The 23,374-nt window shown below is 41.4% G+C and overlaps 1 protein-coding gene across 1 annotated transcript in view; it reads right to left on the reverse strand.

Annotated features, from left to right (window-relative positions):
• Positions 1–5,123: 5,123 nt before the first annotated feature.
• Positions 5,124–23,374, reverse strand: part of LOC110528240 (carboxy-terminal domain RNA polymerase II polypeptide A small phosphatase 2) — a 29,605-nt gene continuing 11,354 nt past the window's right edge. Inside the window, exons 2-8 of the mRNA XM_036983827.2 lie at positions 20,254–20,405; positions 16,443–16,481; positions 14,674–14,775; positions 13,606–13,662; positions 9,519–9,611; positions 9,079–9,264; positions 5,124–8,821 (exon numbers count right to left, since the gene is read on the reverse strand). Of these exons, the coding sequence (XP_036839722.1) occupies positions 8,696–8,821; positions 9,079–9,264; positions 9,519–9,611; positions 13,606–13,662; positions 14,674–14,775; positions 16,443–16,481; positions 20,254–20,405 (755 nt within the window). The 3' untranslated portion in view covers positions 5,124–8,695. The remainder of the gene's footprint in view (positions 8,822–9,078; positions 9,265–9,518; positions 9,612–13,605; positions 13,663–14,673; positions 14,776–16,442; positions 16,482–20,253; positions 20,406–23,374) is intronic.

The following is a 23,374-nucleotide window of genomic DNA, read 5'->3' on the forward strand; positions in this document are numbered from 1 at the left end:
ACGAGCCAGAACACCTTCAATGCACCGTGGTATAGATTCTAGAGGTGTCTGGAACTCTGTCGAAGGGATGATGCACCATTCTTCCATGAGAAATTCCCTAATTTGGTGACTTGTTGATTGTGGTGGAAAACACTCTCAGGCTCCACTCCAGAATCTCCCATGCGTGTTCAATTGGGTTGAGATCTGATGACTGAGACGGCCATGGCATATGGTTCACATCGTTTTCATGATCATCAAACCATTCAGTGACCGCTCATGCCCTGTGGTTGGGGCATTGTGATCCAATGGGGGCATAGCCATGGTAGCCAACATAGTGGCCTGTATAGCATTCTTTTACAAGACCCTAAGCATGATGGGATGTTAATTGCTTAATTAACTCAGGAACCACACCTGTGTGGAATTCCCTACTTTCAATATACTTTATATCACTCATTTACTCAAGTGTTTCCATTATTTTGGCAGTTACAGTGCCTTGCGAAAGTATTCGGCCCCCTTGAACTTTGCGACCTTTTGCCACATTTCAGGCGTCAAACATAAAGATATAAAACTGTATTTTTTTGTGACGAATCAACAACAAGTGGGACACAATCATGAAGTGGAATTACATTTATTGGATATTTCAAACTTTTTTAACAAATCAAAAACTGAAAAATTGGGCGTGCAAAATTATTCAGCCCCCTTAAGTTAATACTTTATAGCGCCACCTTTTGCTGCGATTACAGCTGTAAGTCGCTTGGGGTATGTCTCTATCAGTTTTGTACATCGAGAAACTGAAATGTTTTCCCATTCCTCCTTGCAAAACAGCTCGAGCTCAGTGAGGTTGGATGGAGAGCATTTGTGAACAGCAGTTTTCAGTTCTTTCCACAGATTCTCGATTGGATTCAGGTCTGGACTTTGACTTGGCCATTCTAACACCTGGATATGTTTATTTTTGAACCATTCCATTGTAGATTTTGCTTTATGTTTTGGATCATTGTCTTGTTGGAAGACAAATCTCCGTCCCAGTCTCAGGTCTTTTGCAGACTCCATCAGGTTTTCTTCCAGAATGGTCCTGTATTTGGCTCCATCCATCTTCCCATCAATTTTAACCATCTTCCCTGTCCCTGCTGAAGAAAAGCAGGCCCAAACCATGATGTTGCCACCACCATGTTTGACAGTGGGGATGGTGTGTTCAGGGTGATGAGATGTGTTGCTTTTACGCCAAACATAACGTTTTGCATTGTTGCCAAAAAGTTCAATTTTGGTTTCATCTGACCAGAGCACCTTCTTCCACATGTTTGGTGTGTCTCCCAGGTGGCTTGTGGCAAACTTTTAACAACACTTTTTATGGATATCTTTAAGAAATGGCTTTCTTCTTGCCACTCTTCCATAAAGGCCAGATTTGTGCAATATACGACTGATTGTTGTCCTATGGACAGAGTCTCCCACCTCAGCTGTAGATCTCTGCAGTTCATCCAGAGTGATCATGGGCCTCTTGGCTTCATCTCTGATCAGTCTTCTCCTTGTATGAGCTGAAAGTTTAGAGGGACGGCCAGGTCTTGGTAGATTTGCAGTGGTCTGATACTCCTTCCATTTCAATATTATCGCTTGCACAGTGCTCCTTGGGATGTTTAAAGCTTTTGGAAATCTTTTTGTATCCAAATCCGTCTTTAAACTTCTTCACAACAGTATCTCGGACCTGCCTGGTGTGTTCCTTGTTCTTCATGATGCTCTCTGCGCTTTTAACAGACCTCTGAGACTATCACAGTGCAGGTGCATTTATACGGAGACTTGATTACACACAGGTGGATTGTATTTATCATCATTAGTCATTTAGGTCAACATTGGATCATTCAGAGATCCTCACTGAACTTCTGGAGAGAGTTTGCTGCACTGAAAGTAAAGGGGCTGAATAATTTTGCACGCCCAATTTTTCAGTTTTTGATTTGTTAAACAAGTTTGAAATATCCAATAAATGTCGTTCCACTTCATGATTGTGTCCCACTTGTTGTTGATTCTTCACAAAAAAATACAGTTTTTTATCTTTATGTTTGAAGCCTGAAATGTGGCAAAAGGTCGCAAAGTTCAAGGGGGCCGAATACTTTCGCAAGGCACTGTAACTGTTGCTTTCCATGAAATCTGATGGTTCATGCCAGACATACATAGCCCCTGGGCAAAAACTGGTTGAATAAACGTTGTTCCCACAACATTTAAAACAACAACAAAATATATTTTGATGACATTGAATAAATGTGGAAAACTGATTGGATTTGAAAAAAGTAAAAGGCTCCCTTTTACTTCCAGAATGTCTTATTTTATTCACCCAACTTTTAACCTAAATCCAATGACATGGTGAATTTTTTTGTTGGTTTCACGTTAGTTGACAACTCAACCAAATGTAAATCAAAACTAGACGTTTAACTGACGTCTGTGCCCAGTGGGGAGGCAGTCTGGAAGGTTTGTTCAAGAACTCAAAAGTGTATTTCTCGACCTAGTTGGAAACATAATGCAAATACCAGAGAGCCCTTAACAGCCTGAGAAGTTTGACAGGCAAATTACTTGTGTTGAAGTGTTGTGTTTGTGGTTGTGTTAAGGCCATCACAAACATGTAAACTCAGCAAAAAAAGAAACGTCCTCTCACTGTCAACTGGGTTTATTTTCAGCAAACCTAACATGTGTAAATATTTGTATTAACATTCAACAACTGAGACATAAACTGAACAAGTTCCACAGACATGTGACTAACAGAAATGGAATAATGTGTCCCTGAACAAGGGGGGGGGGGGGGGGGGGTAAAATCAAAGTAACAGTCAGTATCTGGTGTGGCCACCAGCTGCATTAAGTACTGCAGTGCATCTCCTCCTCATGGACTGCACCATAATTGACGGTTCTTGCTGTGAGATGTTACCCCACTCTTCCACCAAGGCACCTGCAAGTTCCTGGACATTTCTGGGGGGAATGGCCCTAGCCCTCACCCTCCGATCCAACAGGTCCCAGACGTGCTCAATGGGATTGAGATCCGGGCTCTTCGCTGGCCATGGCAGAACACTGATAATCCTGTCTTGCAGGAAATCACGCACAGAACAAGCAGTATGGCTGGTGGCATTGTCATGCTGGAGGGTCATGTCAGGATGAGCCTGCAGGAAGGGTACCACATGAGGGAGGATGATGTCTTCCCTGTAACGCACAGCGTTGAGATTGCCTGCAATGACAACAAGCTCAGTCCGATGATGCTGTGACACACCGCCCCAGACCATGACGGACCCTCCACCTCCAAATCGATCCTGCTCCAGAGTACAGGCCTCGGTGTAACGCTCATTCCTTTGACAATAAACGCAAATCCAACCATCACCCCTGGTGAGACAAAATCACGACTTGTCAGTGAAGAGCACTTTTTGCCAGTCTTGTCTGGTCCAGCGACGGTGGGTTTGTGGCATAGGCGACGTTATTGCCGGTGATGCCTGGTGAGGACCTGCATTTACAACAGGCCTACAAGCCCTCAGTCCAGCCTCTCTCAGTCTATTGCAAACAGTCTGAGCACTGATGGAGGGATTGTGCATTCCTGGTGTAACTCAGGCAGTTGTTGTTGCCATTCTGTACCTGTCCCGCAGGTGTGATGTTCGGATGTACCGGTCCTGTGCAGGTGTTGTTACACATGGTCTGCCACTGCGAGGACGATCAGCTGTCCGTCCTGTCTCCCTGTAACGCTGTCTTAGGCGTCTCACAGTACGAAAATGGCAATTTATTGCCCTGGCAACATCTGCAGTCCTCATGACTCCTTGCAGCATGCCTAAGGCACATTCTCACAGATGAGCAGGCACCCTGGGCATCCTTCTTTTGGTGTTTTTCAGAGTCAGTAGAAAGGCCTCTTTAGTGTCCTAAGTTTTCATAACTGTGACCTTAATTGCCTACCGTCTGTAAACTGTTATTGTCTTAATGACCGTTCCACAGGTGCATGTTCATTAATTGTTTATGGTTCATTGAACAAGCATGAGAAACAGTGTTTAAACCCTTTACAATGAAGATCTGTGAAGTTATTTGGATTTTTAACTAATTATCTTTGAAAGACAGGGTCGTGTAAAAGGAACGTTTCTGTTTTTGAGTTTATTTTGTACAGAGCTTCATAATGTTGAATCTGGTCACAGTTTGTGACTATTATACTACCTCACCCTTGATGAAAACAAGGGTTTGTTGCAAATTGCTTAAACAGAAACCGAGCCTAAAACCCCAGAGAGCAAGCAATACATGTCCTCAAAGATGAAGGCAGGCGAGATCTGGTCTGACCATTCTAGCCAATGAGAGGACATATATGTGCTTCAACAACAGGGCATAGAGATAGATAAGAGGACTCATCTTTGTATCTGTGCCATTATAGCGTCTGTGACAGCCTCAATGGCGCTGCCCGTGCTATCTTTTTCATTGGCTGATTGACTTCGAAATCTTTGGAATACCCACCCAGTTGACTACTTTAAAATGGCAAAGTCCATGCTAAATGGGTTATATCATGAGTCCTCTAACTTCATGATAAAGGGCACAACTGCAGAAATGCCACGTACGTCCACTTATATCATTGCATTTGTAACAATCTAACCATTCATTACGAAACTTATATTAAATCAAATAAGCCTCATGTAACAAATTAGCAATTATATTTTTTGTTTACCAAATTTGACATTCATTGACCTCCATACCAAAATTCCTCACTTCGTAGGCTTATTTAAGTGGACAGAGTTTGGGAGGACTAAAACCTCTCGCGTCACCACTCCCTCTCTGCTATTGCCCAAAATGTGACATGGCCACTGATTCTTAATTAACACAAGTTCATCACATATTATGATGTCATAATGTAATGAATGTCCCTACATGCCTTGGCTGCGCATCCCAAATGAAACCTATTCACTAGATAGTGCACTACTTCTGACCACTGCCACTACGGGTCATAGTCAAAAAAAGTGCACTATATAGGGAAAACAGTGCTATTTGGGATGCCCCCTCTGAATTTGACTTTGATTCAACTATATTGTTTGTGGAATGCAAATCTGTGTGATTAGGAATAATTCCTAATTATGATTAGGAAATCTGTGTGATTAGGAATTTGCTACTCTCTGGAGATGTGGACACAAATGCACTACAGTAGACACATGCACTAATCAATGTTTTTATTCCATCTTTGAAAAACAACTTTCAGAATTGCTAGTTTAACAAAAAAGCCCAAATATAATGCAGGAGTTTTACGTTTGTTTGACAAAATAGCTGTAAAAACAGTATTTTTAACTCCAGACGTACACGAGAGTAATGTTTTAGAATTTTTTGCATTATACTGTATGTATTACTGCATAGTTTCTACGCAAAATTTGAAGTTTGTTAATTGTACACAACCTGACCCAACCCCACAATCAATCCAACAGAGCCCAGTTAACAAAAAACTCAAATGGAAAAATGATTTTATCCAAATAGAAATCTCATCCATTAGAAGAATAATAGACTGGTCACCATCACAATCTATCCAATAGATTGATCAATATATACATAAAAACAACGCTGCATCAATCGATTGTACCCTCGGACTCATGTCTCATTTTGCTCCGATTGTTTGGCATCTAAGAATCCATACAGAAAGTAAGCCAACTGAACACTGAAAATAGATCTCCATATTTTGTAATGGCCAAAATATTTTAAATTGGAATAATTCATTTCCAAAACAAAAGAACACCGAAAGCTTTTTAAGAGCTACATTTCTAGCCATTCTTTGCTTTTAATATTTCAAAAATATTGTGACTTTGTATACATATGGCTTTCATATAAAAAAAAAATAATAATTACAAAGAATTCTCTTGATAAGTCACCAAAACCTTTTTTATTTTTACAGATGGACTGTTTAGGACAATCTATTTCAAATACATTTCTCTCCAGTTCTTTACATTCTTTCTTTCCAGGACTTTGAGAAAATAAAAACTGTTGTATGAGTAAGATCAAATAATAGTATGATAATTATCCTAGCATCATTCAGATGCTTAGCGATCATGAAGTGATCATGAAATCTAGTATTTCTCACAAACAGTAAACTATATTTGAATCAAACACAGGACATGTCTGATGTCGCTTTGGTTTGAGGGCCATAAGCATGCCCTTCATGGGCGTTACATATTAACTCGCAATCGGGGATGAACGTTTGCTCCTTCCGAAACAGTGATCCAAAACATTACGAATTAGGGTTCGACACGTCACCTCTGATGTGAATGTCAATATATTTCATTACACGTAGTCATTTCATGTCAGCAGACATTATGACTGAATATACCAGGTATCATGTGTGGGCCTCTAACCTAATTACAATTACTGACAATTAAGTGATGCATGTTTAAAGCAACAAGACTGGTTCTTTCGACTAGAAGAAAGGAAAGTGAAGCAGAAAACGCTTTAATTGAAATTTGTGAATATTTGGTTCCCCCTCCCCTCCAACCCACCTCCACAAAATAAAAGTGTTGAGCTTTCGTAAAAATGAATGTCTAACCCCACTTTACCTTTAGTGTTTCAGACATAACAATAAAACAGTGCACCCTCTACCACATCCCACCACCAGAAGAGACAACTTAACATCCCATACAGAACTACTATATAGGGAATAGAGTGCTATTTGGGACACAGCCAGAGATTAAAATGCTTACAAATATCTAAAGAACAGAAACTATAGATTGGGAGACATGGAGTAGGCCTAAACTGACATATTTCTCTGACAGTATGGGTGTGGGGTCCACAACATCATAACACACGGCCCCTTCTTTCAATCCAAATGAAACAGCAGAGTAGGATTACTTGGTAAAGAGTTTTATGGATACTCAATTTCAGCCAAATACGAGAGACAGGGTAACAGTTATAAAAATGTAAAATAAAAAATGGGGATGAAGACCCTTCGTGCTTTATTCCAAAGCTTCTATTGCAGAAAGAAACCTTAGGCACTTCATAGTGTAATAGTATGAGAAGGCGCTTTATCTTGTGAATAAAACCACAAAACAAATCTCTTTGGGATGCAGTGACTAGTCTGGCTTGGGCATGTCTATGTGTGCTAAATTACAACTTGAGCAGTAGAACATCTCTTGCTAAATCCATCCAGTTTATGGCACCACAAAACCGCTGCCACCCCACAATGTGTACAACACCTGAGATATGGCAGTGAGTACCGTAGACCTTCTAGAACAACAGGCAATAACGCAAAGATAATTTATCAGACATACTTTTAAGTCTCAGTAATGTAGAAACATCTCACCAAAAATATAATACATTTTTAAATAATGACTTGGCAAAGTATGGAGAAAGGGCTAAAGGTGGGGGCTAAACTAGTGTGCATTGTGTTCACTCTTAGCAGCTTATACAAGTCCCCCAAGCTAACCAAATAATATGGCACCCAGAAGGCTTGACACAAAATGTGAATCATTTTAAAACAAGGCCTTGGTTTATCCACTATGGCATCCGTTGAAGACTAAATACCAGCATAGAATCACTCCAAATTTGCAACACGAAGTCTCAATCAGTCTGTTCATTTAAATGTTTTTTTTTTTTTGTGTGCTAAACGTTGAGGTGAATCAGCTCAAGTATATTGTACCTGATGCAGCTCAGGGTGAATCAGCATAAAGGCAGGGTTTGTTACACCACTGCATTTACACGATGGGTGTGACCCCTTGGATTGTAATGATCCCTATTGGCTGAGGATATCTTCAGCAAATGAGAATGGAGAATTTCATATAACTACAACATACAGAGGCTGTTAATGTATGGCTGTTCTTCCTCAACATCCCAGACATTACAAAATTCATCATCTGTACTTCTAACCAACATATCCAACATTTAAAAGACATCTTAAAAATGTATAGAAAAGCGTAAAGATTGAAAAAGAACAAGCATTTTCTACAAGGAACAAAGCTTATTTTTTTCCTTTAAAAACACAACAAAAAAAGATGTAATTATTTTGTTCTTATACAGAAGGCACAAAGATGGAGATCCCTTGCTCCCCATGTAAGGTCTGGTCAAATGAGGTCATATCATCTTATGTACTGTAATGTCTAGTTATGTCATGACGGCCTTGGATCAGAAAGACCACCTGTTCAACTTTCAAAATGAATTTCCTGAAGTAATCAATCCATTCAGGAGAGAAAAGTCCTTAAAAACAGCCTGTATATAGGCAGTTGTACTAAGAATTTGAAATTAAATCACTATGTGGATTTAGCAGTTTCCTTGCAATGCTTTAGAGTCCTTCGTCAACGTGTTTCTACTGAGATTATTGTCGAAGCAGAGAGGTGATGTGCAGAGTCCATTGTTTTGTGTCACAATTAGTGCTATAAAATCAAAGTCTTGTTTTTGGAGAAACAAAGACCTGGCCAGTCAGTGTGAATGATTGGATTAATAGTATGTGTTTGAGTTCCGATTTTAAAATGAGAAAAGCGTGAGCCACTTCGCATTGTGTTTGTTGGATTGTTTCCAGAACAGTTTTGCAGCACCAGCTAACATACTGAGGAGGAAGAGGACAGTAGGAGCGGTGGACAGCCGTCCAAACACACAGTTCAGGGGCCAAACAAACACACCGCCGAGTGTGTCTAGGATACTAACACAGCACACAGAGTGCGTGTATGTAAGTAAGGTTTGGTTGTTTTCCGTCGGTTGATGGGTGTGGTCTGGCTGAGAGGGGGAGGCTCTGGCTTGTCAGAGGGGGCGTGTTGTGTCAGGGGGCTCGTAGCTGCTGCAGCTTGGCATAGACGTCGTCCGCCTCACTCAGCTCCTCAAAGACGGGTAGGAGGCTCAGCAGCTCAGTGTCCTCCAGGTCGTCAAACCAGGACACCACAGGCACCTGAGGACACACAATCAGAATAAAACATTTACATTTTAGAGAAGGCTATTAATGAAGGAAAGACCCTTTCCTGACACTCTGCAGTTGGGAAACATTGATTTCCACAGTTTAGACAAAACACACATTCAGAAAATAAAATTGGCATCATCAAATAGCTTAAAACAGGGAGATCACCTCAGTGATTCAACATTGGGACAGGCCAGTAAGTCCTTTGGAGTAAAGCTCAGTGAAAGATTGGGCTAGGCAGCAACACTCACAGCATTCTCAGGATGGAAGATGTAGGAGGCGGGGGAGTTGTCCAGGATAAGGGTCTTGTTGAGCTGGCGGCCCAGGCGGCTCAGGTCCTTGACGTAGCAGCCCTGGTGGAACACACAGGACTCCCGAAAGAGACGCGTCCCGAACACACCACACTGATCCAGCAGGTCTGTCACTGGGTCTGCATACTGCAGGGAAACGGAGGAAGGAGAGAGAAGAGAAAGAGGACAGGCCATAAAGATAGAAACAGAAAGGTAGAGAGGGCCAGGTACAGATGTAAGACAGAGAGTAGTGTCTAAGGGGAGAGTGGTATGTTGGATGGTAGACGACTGAACATAGCTGGAATTGCTACTTTTTCTAACAGGCATATCACCACCACCAGGGGGAGCAAATTGAATAAATACCAGTTAATTCTCTAAATCAACAGTAAAAGCAATGTTACCTTCGCAAGACTTGCAGTGAAGAGAACACACTCAAACAGCTCTCCCATCCTCTGGAGGAACTGGTCTACATGTGGCCTCTTCAGGACGTAAACCTGGGACACATCACAGCACGGCTATAAGCATCTGGCTAGGAGAATCAAGTACAGCTATCTAACAGCGACCATCTATGAACACTAGTCTATGTACTAACTGACTGAAGCAACTACACACACACACACACACACACACCTCCAGTCCCTAAGGACCACAGTATCTATTGATCTTCAAATCTGATCAACCTTATTTACTGGCTGGTGATAAGTCTACTCACCTGGCTTAGCAAGGCTAATGTTTTGGATAATTGAAAAGGGGGGGGGGGGGGGGGGGGAACAGAGGCTGGTGAGCACAAGTGAATCCATCTTTCATCCACTCAACAACCTGGTTCAACATTTCTGAAAATAATAGAATGTGAACATAAAAAACATAACTGAACATGAATGTTAAAATAAGGGTTAGAAATGAGGCCTGCCTCCCGGTTTGGTCTGCCTGTTCTTTCCTTCTCATTCCGTCTGTGGGTTAGGGAAAGCGCGCCAGTATGTGTGGTTGTCCCAGAGGGTCATGTTGGAAGAGTTCAGCCGCCTCCTGAAACAAGTAATCGAGAATAGGCCGTGCTGGTGAGAACCAGCCTATCCTGGATTACTTGAACCAGGCTGAGGCCAGGGAGCTGTGGCCAGTGTCCCAGGATGAGGAGGTCGGAGTGGGGAGAGGGAGGCCTCACTGACCCTTGGCTTAACTGTACTATACAGCTTCAAAATCTAGTATATTCATCTTGACCATGGAAGAGAACACATTTATACAACAAATGTTCCATTTACACATGACTTTAGATTTCATGTATTTTTTTATTTATTTTTAAGTGCTACATTTAAGAAGCAGTAGCGCTACTCCAATGGGCTGCAAAGTATAAAAATAACAACAGGGAGTCCCTTAGCAATGTCCTTGTTTTTGAAAGAAAAGCTATTGTTTTGTCCATTAAAATAACATCAAATTGATTGGAAATACTGTGTAGACATTGTTAATGTTGAAAATGACTATTTTCAAACGGGACTTTTTATATGGAATATCTACATAGGCGTACAGATCAGCAACAATCACTCCTGTGTTCCAATGGCATGTTGTGTTAGCTAATCCAAATTTATCATTTTAGAAGGCTAATTGAACATTAGAAAACTCTTTTGAAATTATGAAAACTGTTGTGCTGATTAAAGAAAAAATAAAATGGGCCTTCTTTAGACTAGTTGAGAATCTGGAGCATCAGCATTTGATGGTTTGACTACAGGGTCCAAATTTTCTTCTGAAAATCGTCAATCTATTCTTGTTCTGAGAAATGAAGGCAATTCAATGCGAGAAATTGCCAAGAAACTGAAGATCCCGTACAACGCTGGGTACTACTCCCTTCACAGAACAGCGCAAACTGGCTCTAACCAGAATAGAAAGAGGAGTGGGAGGCCCCTGTGCACAACAGAGCAAGAGGAAAAGTACATTAGAGTGTCTAGTTTGAGAAACAGATGCCTCACAAGCCCTCAACTGGCAGCTTCATTAAATAGTAACACCAGTCTCAACGTAAACAGTGAAGAGATGACTCCGGGATGCTGGCCTTCTAGGCAGAGTTCCTCAGTCCAGTGTCTGTGTTATTTTGCCCATCTTAATCTTTTATTTTTATTGGCCAGTCTGAGATATGGCTTTTTCTTTGCAACTCTGCCTAGAAGGCCAGCATCCCGGAGTCGACTCTTCATTGTCCTCCATTGGAACACAGGACTGATGGTTGCTGATAATGGGCCTCTGTACGACTATGTAGATATTCCATGAAAAAAAAAATATCTGCTGTTTCCAGCTACAATAGTCATTTACAATGTCTACACTGTATTTCTGATCAATTTGAAGTTATTTTAATGGACAAATGTGCTTTTCTTTCAAAAACAAGGACATTTCTAAGTGACCCCAAACTTTTGAACAGTAGTGTGTACACACACAATGTTTGGGCACCTATTCATTTAAGGGTTTTTCTTTATTTTTACTATTTTTACTTTGTAGAATAATAGTGAAGACATCAAAACTATAAAATAACATGTAATCATGTAGTAAGCAAAAAAGTGTTAAACAAATTCTTCAAAGTAGCCACCGTTTGCCTTGACAGCTTTGCACTCTCTTGGCATTCTCTGAACCAGCTTCAAGAGGTGGAATGCATTTCAATTAACAGGAGTGCCTTATTAATTGGTGGAATTTCTGTCCTTCTTAATGCGTTTGAGCCAGTTGTGTTGCTACAAGGTAGGGGTGGCATACAGAAGATAGCCCTATTTTGTAAAAGACCAAAGGTCAGTCAACACGGAAAATTTCAAGAACTTTGAAAGTGCAGTCGCAAAAACCATCAAGCGCTATGATGAAACTGGCTCTCATAAGGACCGTCACACGAAAGGAAGACCCAGAGTTACCTCTGCTGCAGAGAATAAGTTCATGAGAGTTACAGTGGGGCAAAAAAGTATTTAGTCAGCCATCAATTGTGCAAGTTCTCCCACTTAAAAAGACGAGGCCTGTAATTTTCATCATAGGTACACTATGACAGACAAAATGAGATTTTTTCTTCTTCCAGAAAATCACATTGTAGGATTTTTAATGAATTTATTAGCAAATTATGGTTGAAAATAAGTATTTGGTCACCTACAAACAAGCAAGATTTCTGGCTCTCACAGACCTGTAACTTCTTTTTTAAGAGGCTCCTCTGTCCTCCACTCGTTACCTGTATTAATGGCACCTGTTTGAACTTGTTATCAGTATAAAAGACACCTGTCCACAACCTCAAACAGTCACACTCCAAACTCCACTATGGCCAAGACCAAAGAGCTGTCAAAGGACACCAGAAACAAAATTGTAGACCTGCACCAGGCTGGGAAGACTGAATCTGCAATAGGTAAGCAGCTTGGTTTGAAGAAATCAACTGTGGGAGCAAATATTAGGAAATGGAAGACATACAAGACCACTGATAATCTCCCTCGATCTGGGGCTCCACGCAAGATCTCAGCCCGTGGGGTCAAAATGATCACAAGAACGGTGAGCAAAAAGCCTACCATCAGTAACACACTACGCCGCCAGGGACTCAAATCCTGCAGTACCAGACGTGTCCCCCTGCTTAAGCCAGTACATGTCCAGGCCCGTCTGAAGTTTGCTAGAGAGCATTTGGATGATCCAGAAGAAGATTGGGAGAATGTCATATGGTCAGATGAAACCAAAATAGAACTTTCTGGTAAAAACTCAACTCGTCGTGTTTGGAGGACAAAGAATGCTGAGTTGCATCCAAAGAACACCATACCTACTGTGAAGCATGGGGGTGGAAACATCATGCTTTGGGGCTGTTTTTCTGCAAAGGGACCAGGACGACTGATCCGTGTAAAGGAAAGAATGAATAGGGCCATGTATCGTGAGATTTTGAGTGAAAACCTCCTTCCATCAGCAAGGGCTTTGAAGATGAAACGTGGCTGGGTCTTGCAGCATGACAATGATCCCAAAACACACCGCCCGGGCAAGGAGTGGCTTCATAAGAAGCATTTCAAGGTCCTGGAGTGGCCTAGCCAGTCTCCAGATCTCAACCCCATAGAAAATCTTTGGAGGGAGTTGAAAGTCTGTGTTGCCCAGCAACAGCCCCAAAACATCACTGCTCTAGAGGAGATCTGCATGGAGGAATGGGCCAAAATACCAGCAACAGTGTGTGAAAACCTTGTGAAGACTTACAGAAACTTACAGTTTGACCTCTGTCATTGCCGACAAAGGGTATATAATAAAGTAGTGAGATAAACTTTTGTTATTGACCAAATACTTATTTTCCACAATAACTTGCAAATAAATTCATAAAAAATCCTACAATGTGATTTTCTGGATTTTTTTTCTCATTTTGTCTGTCATAGTTGAAGTGCACCTATGATGAAAATTACAGGCCTCATCTTTTTAAGTGGGAGAACTTGCACAATTGGTCGCTGACTAACTACTTTTTTGCCCCACTGTACATACATACATACACACACGTGTGTTGATCTAAATGCCATTGTCAGTTACCTGGTGTGTTGTTCCTTCAATCTCCACAGGTACAATGAAGTCAGCATTACTGATGGGCTACAACATTAGAGGAGAAGACAACCGTTTATCATCAGTTTTCAGATAAAATATAATCAGTTGCAGTGACACACGCAAAAGACAAACGTATAGATTAACAAAAAAAGTTAGATATTCTGATTAAGAGATGCATCTAAAAGCATAGCAAAGTTTTAAATGAGGAAAAAACTAACCCTCCCACCCTCTCAACTAACCCTCCCACCCTCTCAGCTAACCCTCCCACCCTCTCAGCTAACCCTCCCACCCTCTCAGCTAACCCTCTCAGCTAACCCTCTCAGCTAACCCTCTCAGCTAACCCTCCCAACCCTCCCAACTAACACTCCAACCCTCCCAACTAACACTCCAACCCTCCCAACTAACACTCCAACCCTCCCAACTAACACTCCAACCCTCCCAACTAACACTCCAACCCTCCCAACTAACACTCCAACCCTCCCAACTAACACTCCAACCCTCCCAACTAACACTCCAACCCTCTCAACTAACACTCCAACCCTCTCAACTAACACTCCAACCCTCTCAACTAACACTCCAACCCTCTCAACTAACACTCCAACCCTCTCAACTAACACTCCAACCCTCTCAACTAACACTCCCACAATCCAAATCATGCCTTGTTATGAGAAACATGGACGACACTGATTTGTCTGCCAGTGACCATTGATTTGTTGATTGAATGTGTTAACAGCATCAGCAGCTCCCGTTTCACAGCCAGTGTAAAGAGCTACCTGATCCAGCTAACAGCTGTCCATTAACACTTACAGTCTAATAGTGGGATATAGAAGTCAGACGGGACACAAACAAAGAGGACTAGCCGATCAAACGATTACAGCTTGTTGTTGCAAATGAGTAAAGTAAGAGCTATGGATCATGCTATTATATATAATCAACTGCCCTGGCCTGCATAGGATCAAAACAAGATGTCTTCGAATTCTTGATATGTGGTGAGATAATAGGTCAAACTATGTTTTCCAATAGCCCTGTTTCTTATTAACAGTGTATGTATATTACCTTGAAGGAGCTGTGCACCAATGTCTCATCCAGGTCAATGACCACACAGATCTTGCCCTCATCCTGAGGGGTTACCTCGGGCAGTAGACTTGTCCCTGGAACCTGAGAGGAGCGGAACAGGGGAAGGGTAGGAAGAGAGTAGAGGATAAAGGAGTAGTAGAGGAGGAGGGTGGAGGAGTAAAGTAGTAGAGGAGGACAGTTAGAAGAGGAGGGTAGAAGAATAGAAGAGGCGTAGAGGATGAGTAGAGGAGGATAGAAGATTAGGGGAGTAGACGAGGGTAGAAGATTAGAGGGTAGAAGAGTATAGGATGAGTAGAGGAGGATAGAAGAGTATAGGAGTAGAGGGTGTGTAGATGAGTAGAGGAGGGTAGAAGATTAAAGGAGTAGAGGAGGGTAGAAGAGTAGAGGAGTAGAGGAGAGAGGATGATTAAAAGGATAAAAGAGTAAATGATTAGAGGAGGAGGGTAGAGGCAGGGTAGAGATGGGTAGAGGTAGGATAGATGTGGGTAGAGGCAGGATAGAGGAGGGTAGAAGTGGGTAGAGGCAGGGTAGAGATGGGTAGAGGTAGGATAGATGTGGGTAGAGGCAGGATAGAGGAGGGTAGAGGTGGGTAGAGGCAGGGTAGAGATGGGTAGAGGTAGGATAGATGTGGGTAGAGGCAGGATAGAGGAGGGTAGAGGTAGGATAGATGTGGGTAGAGGCAGGATAGAGGAGGGTAGAGGTGGGTAGAGGCAGGGTAGAGATGGGTAGAGGTAGGATAGATGTGGGTAGAGGCAGGATAGAGGAGGGTAGAGGCAGGATAGAGGTGGGTAGAGGCAGGATAGAGGGTAGAGGCAGGATAGAGGTGGGTAGAGGCAGGATAGAGGTGGGTAGAGGCAGGATAGAGGTGGGTAGAGGCAGGATAGAGGTGGGTAGAGTGACTTTTCCCCTACAATTTAAATGAAAGATGACACACCCCACACTTAAAGCTGCAATTCAGAACTTTTTTGGGAGACCTGACCAAATTCACATAGAAAGGTCTGTCATTCTCATTGAAAGCATGTCTAAGAAGTGGTAGATCTGTAGTATGTGCGCTATTTCTATGCTTCCCTTAAGTTTTGTTTTTGCATCATTTACTTTCGGTTTTGTACACCAGCTTCAAACAGCTGAAAATACAATATTTTTGGTTATGGAAAATATAGTTCACAGCAGTTTAGATGGTACAATGATTCTCTACACAATGACTGCTTGTTTAGTCACATAAACTGAAATTAAGCAAACTATTCTAATTTTATCAACCAGGAAATGGCAGCGTGATTTCTGCATATTGCATCTTGAATGAAATATTCCAGAGGGAATCGATCATCTATTGACCTGGAACCTCTGGTGCGATTCTATACAGGAATCACATTTTTCCAGTTAGGAAAACCTTTTAGTTTGAGAATGACGGGTTCAATGTGAGTTCCAGAATAATAACCAATGACCTATCTACAGTAACAAATGGGTCATCTAAATATGTTCATGTATTTGGTCCTAGTGTATATAATTAGCCCATACACATTACAATTTCAGACACGTATCCTATTGCACAATGCACACTGTCCTGTAAAAGTGAATTAACTTCCTTTTCCACCCCAAATACAATAGCTTAACTGTAACATGTCTGAAGAAAATTGATCAAAACACAGAAATATCAGTTACAATACATTGCATCATACCAAATGTGACAGTTTAATCTAAGCCCATTGTCTCTACTCCCACAAAAACCAGTGATATTGTCCTTTACGTACTTGATGAAACTGGTAGCGAAGGTTTTGAAGTAGATCAAGCTAAACAGAGAGATGAAAAAGACAGTTAAAGGGAAATTTCACAATTTCTCTACTTCATATTCATCATCTCCAGTACCACCCCAACTTGTGAAAATGGCATGTTTCTATTTTTGTAGTAAGAAAGTGAGGAAGATAAGTGTTTCCAATGACAACAACCAATTAGTAAGCAATGCCTACTCGTAATTGATTAAAATCACAGATGATGTCATTGAAACAATTATCTTCCTCTCTTTCTTACTACAAAACATAGAAACGCACAATTGTCATATGATGATGGGGTAGTGCTGGAGATGAATATGCATGAACTATACTAAACAAAAATATTTAAATGCAACATGCAACAATTAAAAATAGTTTACTGAGTTACAGTTCATAAGGAATTCAGTCAATGGAAATAAATTAATAAGGCCCTAATCTATGGATTTCACATGACTGGGAATACAGATATGAATCTGTTGGTCACAAATACCTTTAAAAAAAAGTAAGGGTGTGGATCAGAAAACCAGTCAGTATCTGGTGTGACCACCATTTGCCTCATGCAGCGAGACCCATCTCCTTCGCATAGAGTTGATCAGGCTGTTGATTGTGGCCTGTGGAATGTTTTCCCACTCCTCCTCAATTGCTGTTGTGAAGTTGCTGGATATTGGTAGGGAACTGGAACACACGTTGTGCACGTTGATTCTGAGCATCCCAAACATGCTCAATGGGTGACATGTCTGGTGAGTATGCAGGCCATGGAAGAACTGGGACATTTTCAGCTTCCAGGAATTGTGTCCAGCATGATCATGCTGAAACATGAGGTGATGGTGGCGGATGAATGGCACAACAATGGGCCTCAGGATTTCGTCATGGTGCATTCAAATTGCCATCGAATAAATGCAATAGTGTTCATTGTCCGTAGCTTTTGCCTGCCCATACCATAACGCTACCATGGGGCACTGTGTTCACAAAGTTGACATCAACAAACCATTCGCCAACACGACGCCATACACTTGGTCTGCGGTTGTGAGATCGGTTGGAAGTACTGCCAAATTCTCTAAAATGACGCTGGAGGCGGCTTATGGTAGAGAAATTAACATTCAATTCTCTGGCAACAGCGTATGTATATGTGTATATATTTTTTTCTTCTCCAGCGCTGGTCCAATAAAGTTGTTTATTTTCGAACACTTTTGCATGGAATTATTACTTTCTCTTAACCTTTTTATCTTCAACCTAGACAGCTGCAAACACTGGACAGACTTCCTAAAAGTAAGTTAGGCTGGCTGAGTACACAGAGTACTTTATAGAAAGACCTAGCATTAGTGTAGTAGACCAACTTCTGTCCAAGAGGTTGTGGCTAGTAATGTCATTTTATATCAGAATTGGTCTTAAGTGGCATGTCCCATTAAAAGTTTTGATTTGAGGTAAGTCATTTGAGATAAATCGGAGTAAATAGAGTATAAAGGCTGGATGGAGATTTATATAACTTCTCCCTGACTGATAAATTTGACTTTATCTTTTACATTCTTGTCGCCTCAGATTGTATGCTGCTGTCTTCTTAAATCTGCACTCACGTTGTTCAGTAGTCTAGACGCACCATGTAATTACAAGACAGATGGCTAATGGGGCCTAATATGACTCTGATTCATGATGGATCTATTAATGTAATTAACCGGCTAGAGTAGAGCTGACCTGATTTATACGGTACAACACTAGTATTTGGTTAAGCATGGCTGTGTGCCCAATTGCACCATATTCTTGATATAGTACACTAGTTTAGACCAGGGCCCATATGGCTCTAGTCAAAAGTAGTGCACTATATTGAGAATAGGATGCCATTTGGGACATGTCCCATGTCGTCATTACCCTGCAGATTAATATCTTTGATTCTCTGAATTACAGTTCCACTTGGCTTAATTACTCATGTCCCCACACCATGTTAAGATGTCTGACTGCTCATGAACATCACAATAATTTACTCAATCCCCAGTTCAAAGTATTATGGATTTAATTGGGCCAAGATAGACGTTGGCGATAAAGACAATTTAATTATTCAAATGCAAGCGTTTTCTCGTAGTTGAAAGGCAGGTTTACCACCACACTTCACAGATCCACAGTATATTGATGACACTGTTTTAGTTAGCATGTTGGTGAATGGGCACTTAAATGTGAGCAATTTAGACTTAGGCTAACAGATCAAACTCTGCCATGTGTTAAGGGATCACCCCTTTTTTAAATTTTTGCTTAAAATGACATACCCAAATGTAACTGCCTGTAGCTCAGGACCTGACGCAGGGATATGCATATGCTTGATACCATGTGCAATTAGTGTAGGAGAATATAACACATTAGATCTGGTAAAAGATAATACAAACAATACAAACAAAAAAACATGCAGTTTTTTTGAAGTCACTCTCTTTTCAAGTTCCTATCGCTTCCACTAGATGTTTTTCCTTTGTGTAATGAAGAAGTAGAGCAGTTCAGAACGAGTGTCGAGTGAAGTGTACTGTTTGTTAGGGGCGCGTGACCTGAAAGCTCGATCCATTTTGTTTTTATCTGCTGTTGAACGCAGTTGTTGAACGCAGTTTATCCATTCTTATATTTTATTGATTATTTACGTTAAAAAAAATACCTAAAGTTGTATTAGGAAAGTTGTTTGAAATGTTTGGACAAAGATTACAGGTAACTTATTAGATATTTTGTAGTCATGTTGCGCGAGTTGGAACCAGTGTTTTTCTGGATCAAACGCGCCAAATAAATGGACATTTTGGATATATAATCGACGGAATTAATCGAACAAAAGGACAATTTGTGATGTTTATGGGACATATTGCAGTGCCAACAGAAGAAGCTCGTCAAAGGTAAGGCATGAATTATATTGTTATTTCTGAGTTTCGTGTCGCGCCTGGTGGGTTGAATTATGATTGTCTGTGTTTGTTTGATGGGGTGCTGTCCTCAGATAATAGCATGGTTTGCTTTCATCGTAAAGCCTTTTTGAAATCTGACACATTGGCTGGATTAACAACAAGTGTAGCTTTAATTTGATATATTGCATGTGTGATTTCATGAAAGTTAAATATTTATAGTAATTTAATTTGAATTTGACGCTCTGCCATTTCACCAGATGTTGTCAAACCGATTCCGTTAATGGGATTATATCCCTGAGAATTAAACTCTTAATGAAAAATGTCCGGTACATGTATGTATGCATAGTATCAGCGAGGAAGAGGCAAAACGAGATATTTTACTTTTGCTGAAATCTGTCCAAAATAAGCTTAATACGTTTCTATGGGCTTATTTTGTGCCTAAACTTGTCGCCTGCCTTCCCACCTTGGGCCGACTCCCGTTGTTAGGGCGGAAACATAAGCATCTTGTCATTATATACAGATCTCTAATAGTGTTCTCTGTCGGTCGGGTCATTTAACTGTTTAATTAAATGTAACTGTTTGTTGACCGCTTAATGAGGGTCTGTTAGTCATTTGTATCCCTAATTTATATTTTTGTTCAGTGAATATTACTATATAAAAAGATAGTTCTCCATCAAAGTGGAAAATAAACACAATCATAGTGAATTTCAGCTAACTACTCAGCAAACACATTGCGTAACTGTTTTACTGTCATTCTATTCATAATTTTAAAGGAATTATCTACAGCCACTTTACTACTTGATTTCCCCATTGCAGGTCATGGTTTCAATGCTAATGTAGAATCAGCAACAGTGCTGGTCTAACCCTGCCACATGGAATGCAGCTCTGAACCACTGGAGTGGCTAGCTGACTGGCGGTTGTGTTACCTTGTCGATCGTCCCATTGTCCTCAGGAGGGAGTAGAGTATCCTGGGCAGGGGGTGGAGGCTGAGGGGCATCCTGTGCTCGGAGGCAACAGAAAAGCGCTTTGAAGATATTCCGGCTCCGAGGCTTCTTTGGGGAAGATTGGTTCACCAGGCCTAGGAAGAGAATGAACAAATTAATATTAACACATGGAGAAATGTGTAAATAAACTCATGGAAGGAGAAACCCCATATGGGCCATCCCAAACCTAGACTAATAAGAGATAGTGTTGTTATATGTGATTAAAGGACAAATATGTAATCCCCTACAACCTTGCCCCTAAACAGACATCTCTAAGACTACATTAATTTGCACTCGTGAGTCTTCCAGTCAATCTCAAATCAGTAACAAACACCCACAACACGTAGGCCTACAATAACTGACACCTCTAATTGGTACCAACCCTTTTGTCACCCTTTCTAATAACCAGTATAACCTTAGGGCTGGTTTCCCAGACACAGAATGAGCCTAGTCCTGGACTAAAAAGTTATTTCAATTAAGATTCTCCAATTAGCATGTTTTTTAGTCCAGGACTATGACAAATCTGTGTCCAGGAAACCACCCTGGCCATAATGTGCCTTCCGTATCCCTCTCTAGAGGAGAATCCTGTTTCCACTAGAATAGATCCATCAGGCCTGGTCTTTACCAGGGCTAATAGATCAGAGCAGAAAGGAAACTGATCCTGCTCTCTGTATGGGTCTATTTCGGCATAGCCACAGTTCACCGGGCCTGATAGAAGAGGAGGGAGTCGGCTCCATTTACACACTCAGGCATCAGAGGCATGAGAAGATATAAAAAGCCACAGATGACTCCCAAAAAGCACCCTATAGCCTATGTAGTGCACTATGGGCCCTGGTCAAAGGTAGAGCACTAAATAGGGAATAGGGGGCCATTTGGGACAAACAGAGTCAAGAGGAGGCTACAGTCAACAAGCGCTGACAAACATATAAAAGGTGTAATATGTAGAAATCGCTCTGCCATTTCCTGGTTGCTAAAATTCGAAGTTTTTCTTATTTCAGTTGGTGACAAAAAAAGCAATGCATAGTGAAGAGGATAATTGTACCATCTAAACCGCTGTGAAATGTATCGTCAATAAATACAAATATTGTATTTTCAGCTGTTTGTGTACAAAACTAAAAGTGGCAAAACTAAACCGGAAGCATAGAAATAGCGCACATAGAACATATCTACGGCTTCTTAGACTTGCTTTCAATGAGAATGACATCTATAACTCACATTTCTATGTGAATTTGGTCAGGTCACCCAAAAAGTTATATATTGCAGCTTTAATGACAGTTAATGTATTTTATTAGACAAATGCCGACATTGCTATTAATAGTAACTACCAGGCGGTAGGGTTAGGCAGTATCCAGATTTTTACATCGTCATACCATCCTTCTCTCATGTCGGGATTTACGGTATTAACGGCTTAGTACACAAGGGTTACCAAAAAAACAAAGACCATTGGGCATCTTTTACCAGAATGCTAACAAAATTAGCACAAATAATACCGAATTTCTATTTAGGCTGCTAGCTAAATAAGCTAACAGGTGCAAACTAAAATAAACAAATTTCAAAGACAGGCAATCCAGCTAACAAAGGAATACATGTATAGGTAGGAGCTACGGAATGTCATTTTAGTTGAGTTTGGACATTTACAAGCGAATGTGAACGAGAGATTGTGGAAATTGACAAAGTTTTAAAGCATGCTTTTCTGAAGGAAGAATAGTAGTGTGTACACACTGTGTGGAGTCTGGGAGTTCTTAGGGCAAAAGCCCTGCCAGCTCAGCTCCCAGCTCCGAGAAGATGGGGGAGGAGCAGAGCAGAGAAAAATCCCAAGGAAATCAAGCTGCAGTGGCAGCTGTACAGATCAAAGCCCTTTGGATGCGTTAAGTCTCAAACACGGCAGAAAGATAACAATCTGATGCCCTTACTAATTCAGCCATTTAATTAAGTAACTAGCAAGTTAAACTTAGGGGTCACAAATGCAGAATTTTGTTTTTTTACACAGGAAATAAAATATTAAAACGCTACAGAAATATCTTGATGCATTTTGTAAACGCAGATCTAAAATGCTTCTTATTGTAATTTCTGATTGGCATCAAACTCATTTTGTGCTTCAGTTGCACTTCCCCACTCACATGAGAATTCACAAACAAGCATTCCATCAGCAGACAGCACCCTGCAAAAAAACACTTAATATACACTGCTCAAAAAAATAAAGGGAACACCTAAACAACACAATGTAACTCCAAGTCAATCACACTTCTGTGAAATCAAACTGTCCCCTTAGGAAGCAACACTGATTGACAATACATTTCACATGCTGTTGTGCAAATGGAATAGACAACAGGTAGAAATTATAGGCAACTAGCAAGACACCCCCAAAAAAGGAGTGGTTCTGCAGGTGGTGACCACAGACCACTTCTCAGTTCCTATGCTTCCTGGCTGATGTTTTGGTCACTTTTGAATGCTGGCGGTGCTTTCACTCTAGTGGTAGCATGAGACGGAGTCTACAACCCACACAAGTGGCTCAGGTAGTGCAGCTCATGCAGGATGGCACATCAATGCGAGCTGTGGCAAGAAGGTTTGCTGTGTCTGTCAGCGTAGTGTCCAGAGCATGGAGGCACTACCAGGAGACAGGCCAGCACATCAGGAGACATGGAGGAGGCCGTAGGAGGGCAATAACCCAGCAGCAGGACCGCTACCTCCGCCCTTGTGCAAGGCCACAAATGTGCATGTGTCTGCTCAAACGGTCAGAAACAGACTCCATGAGGGTGGTATGAGGGCCCGACGTCCACAGGTGGGGGTTGTGCTTACAGCCCAACACCGTGCAGGACGTTTGGCATTTGCCAGAGAATACCAAGATTGGCAAATTCGCCACTGGTGCCCTGTGCTCTTCACAGATGAAAGCAGGTTCACACTGAGCACATGTGACAGACGTGACAGAGTCTGGAGACGCCGTGGAGAACGTTCTGCTGCCTGCAACATCCTCCAGCATGACCGGTTTGGCGGTGGGTCAGTCATGGTGTGGGGTGGCATTTCTTTGGGGGGCCGCACAGCCCTCCATGTGCTCGCCAGAGGT

Source organism: Oncorhynchus mykiss, chromosome 7 (assembly GCF_057628025.1).
Source record: "Oncorhynchus mykiss isolate SJ-2025 chromosome 7, ASM5762802v1, whole genome shotgun sequence".
NCBI lineage: Eukaryota > Metazoa > Chordata > Actinopteri > Salmoniformes > Salmonidae > Oncorhynchus > Oncorhynchus mykiss.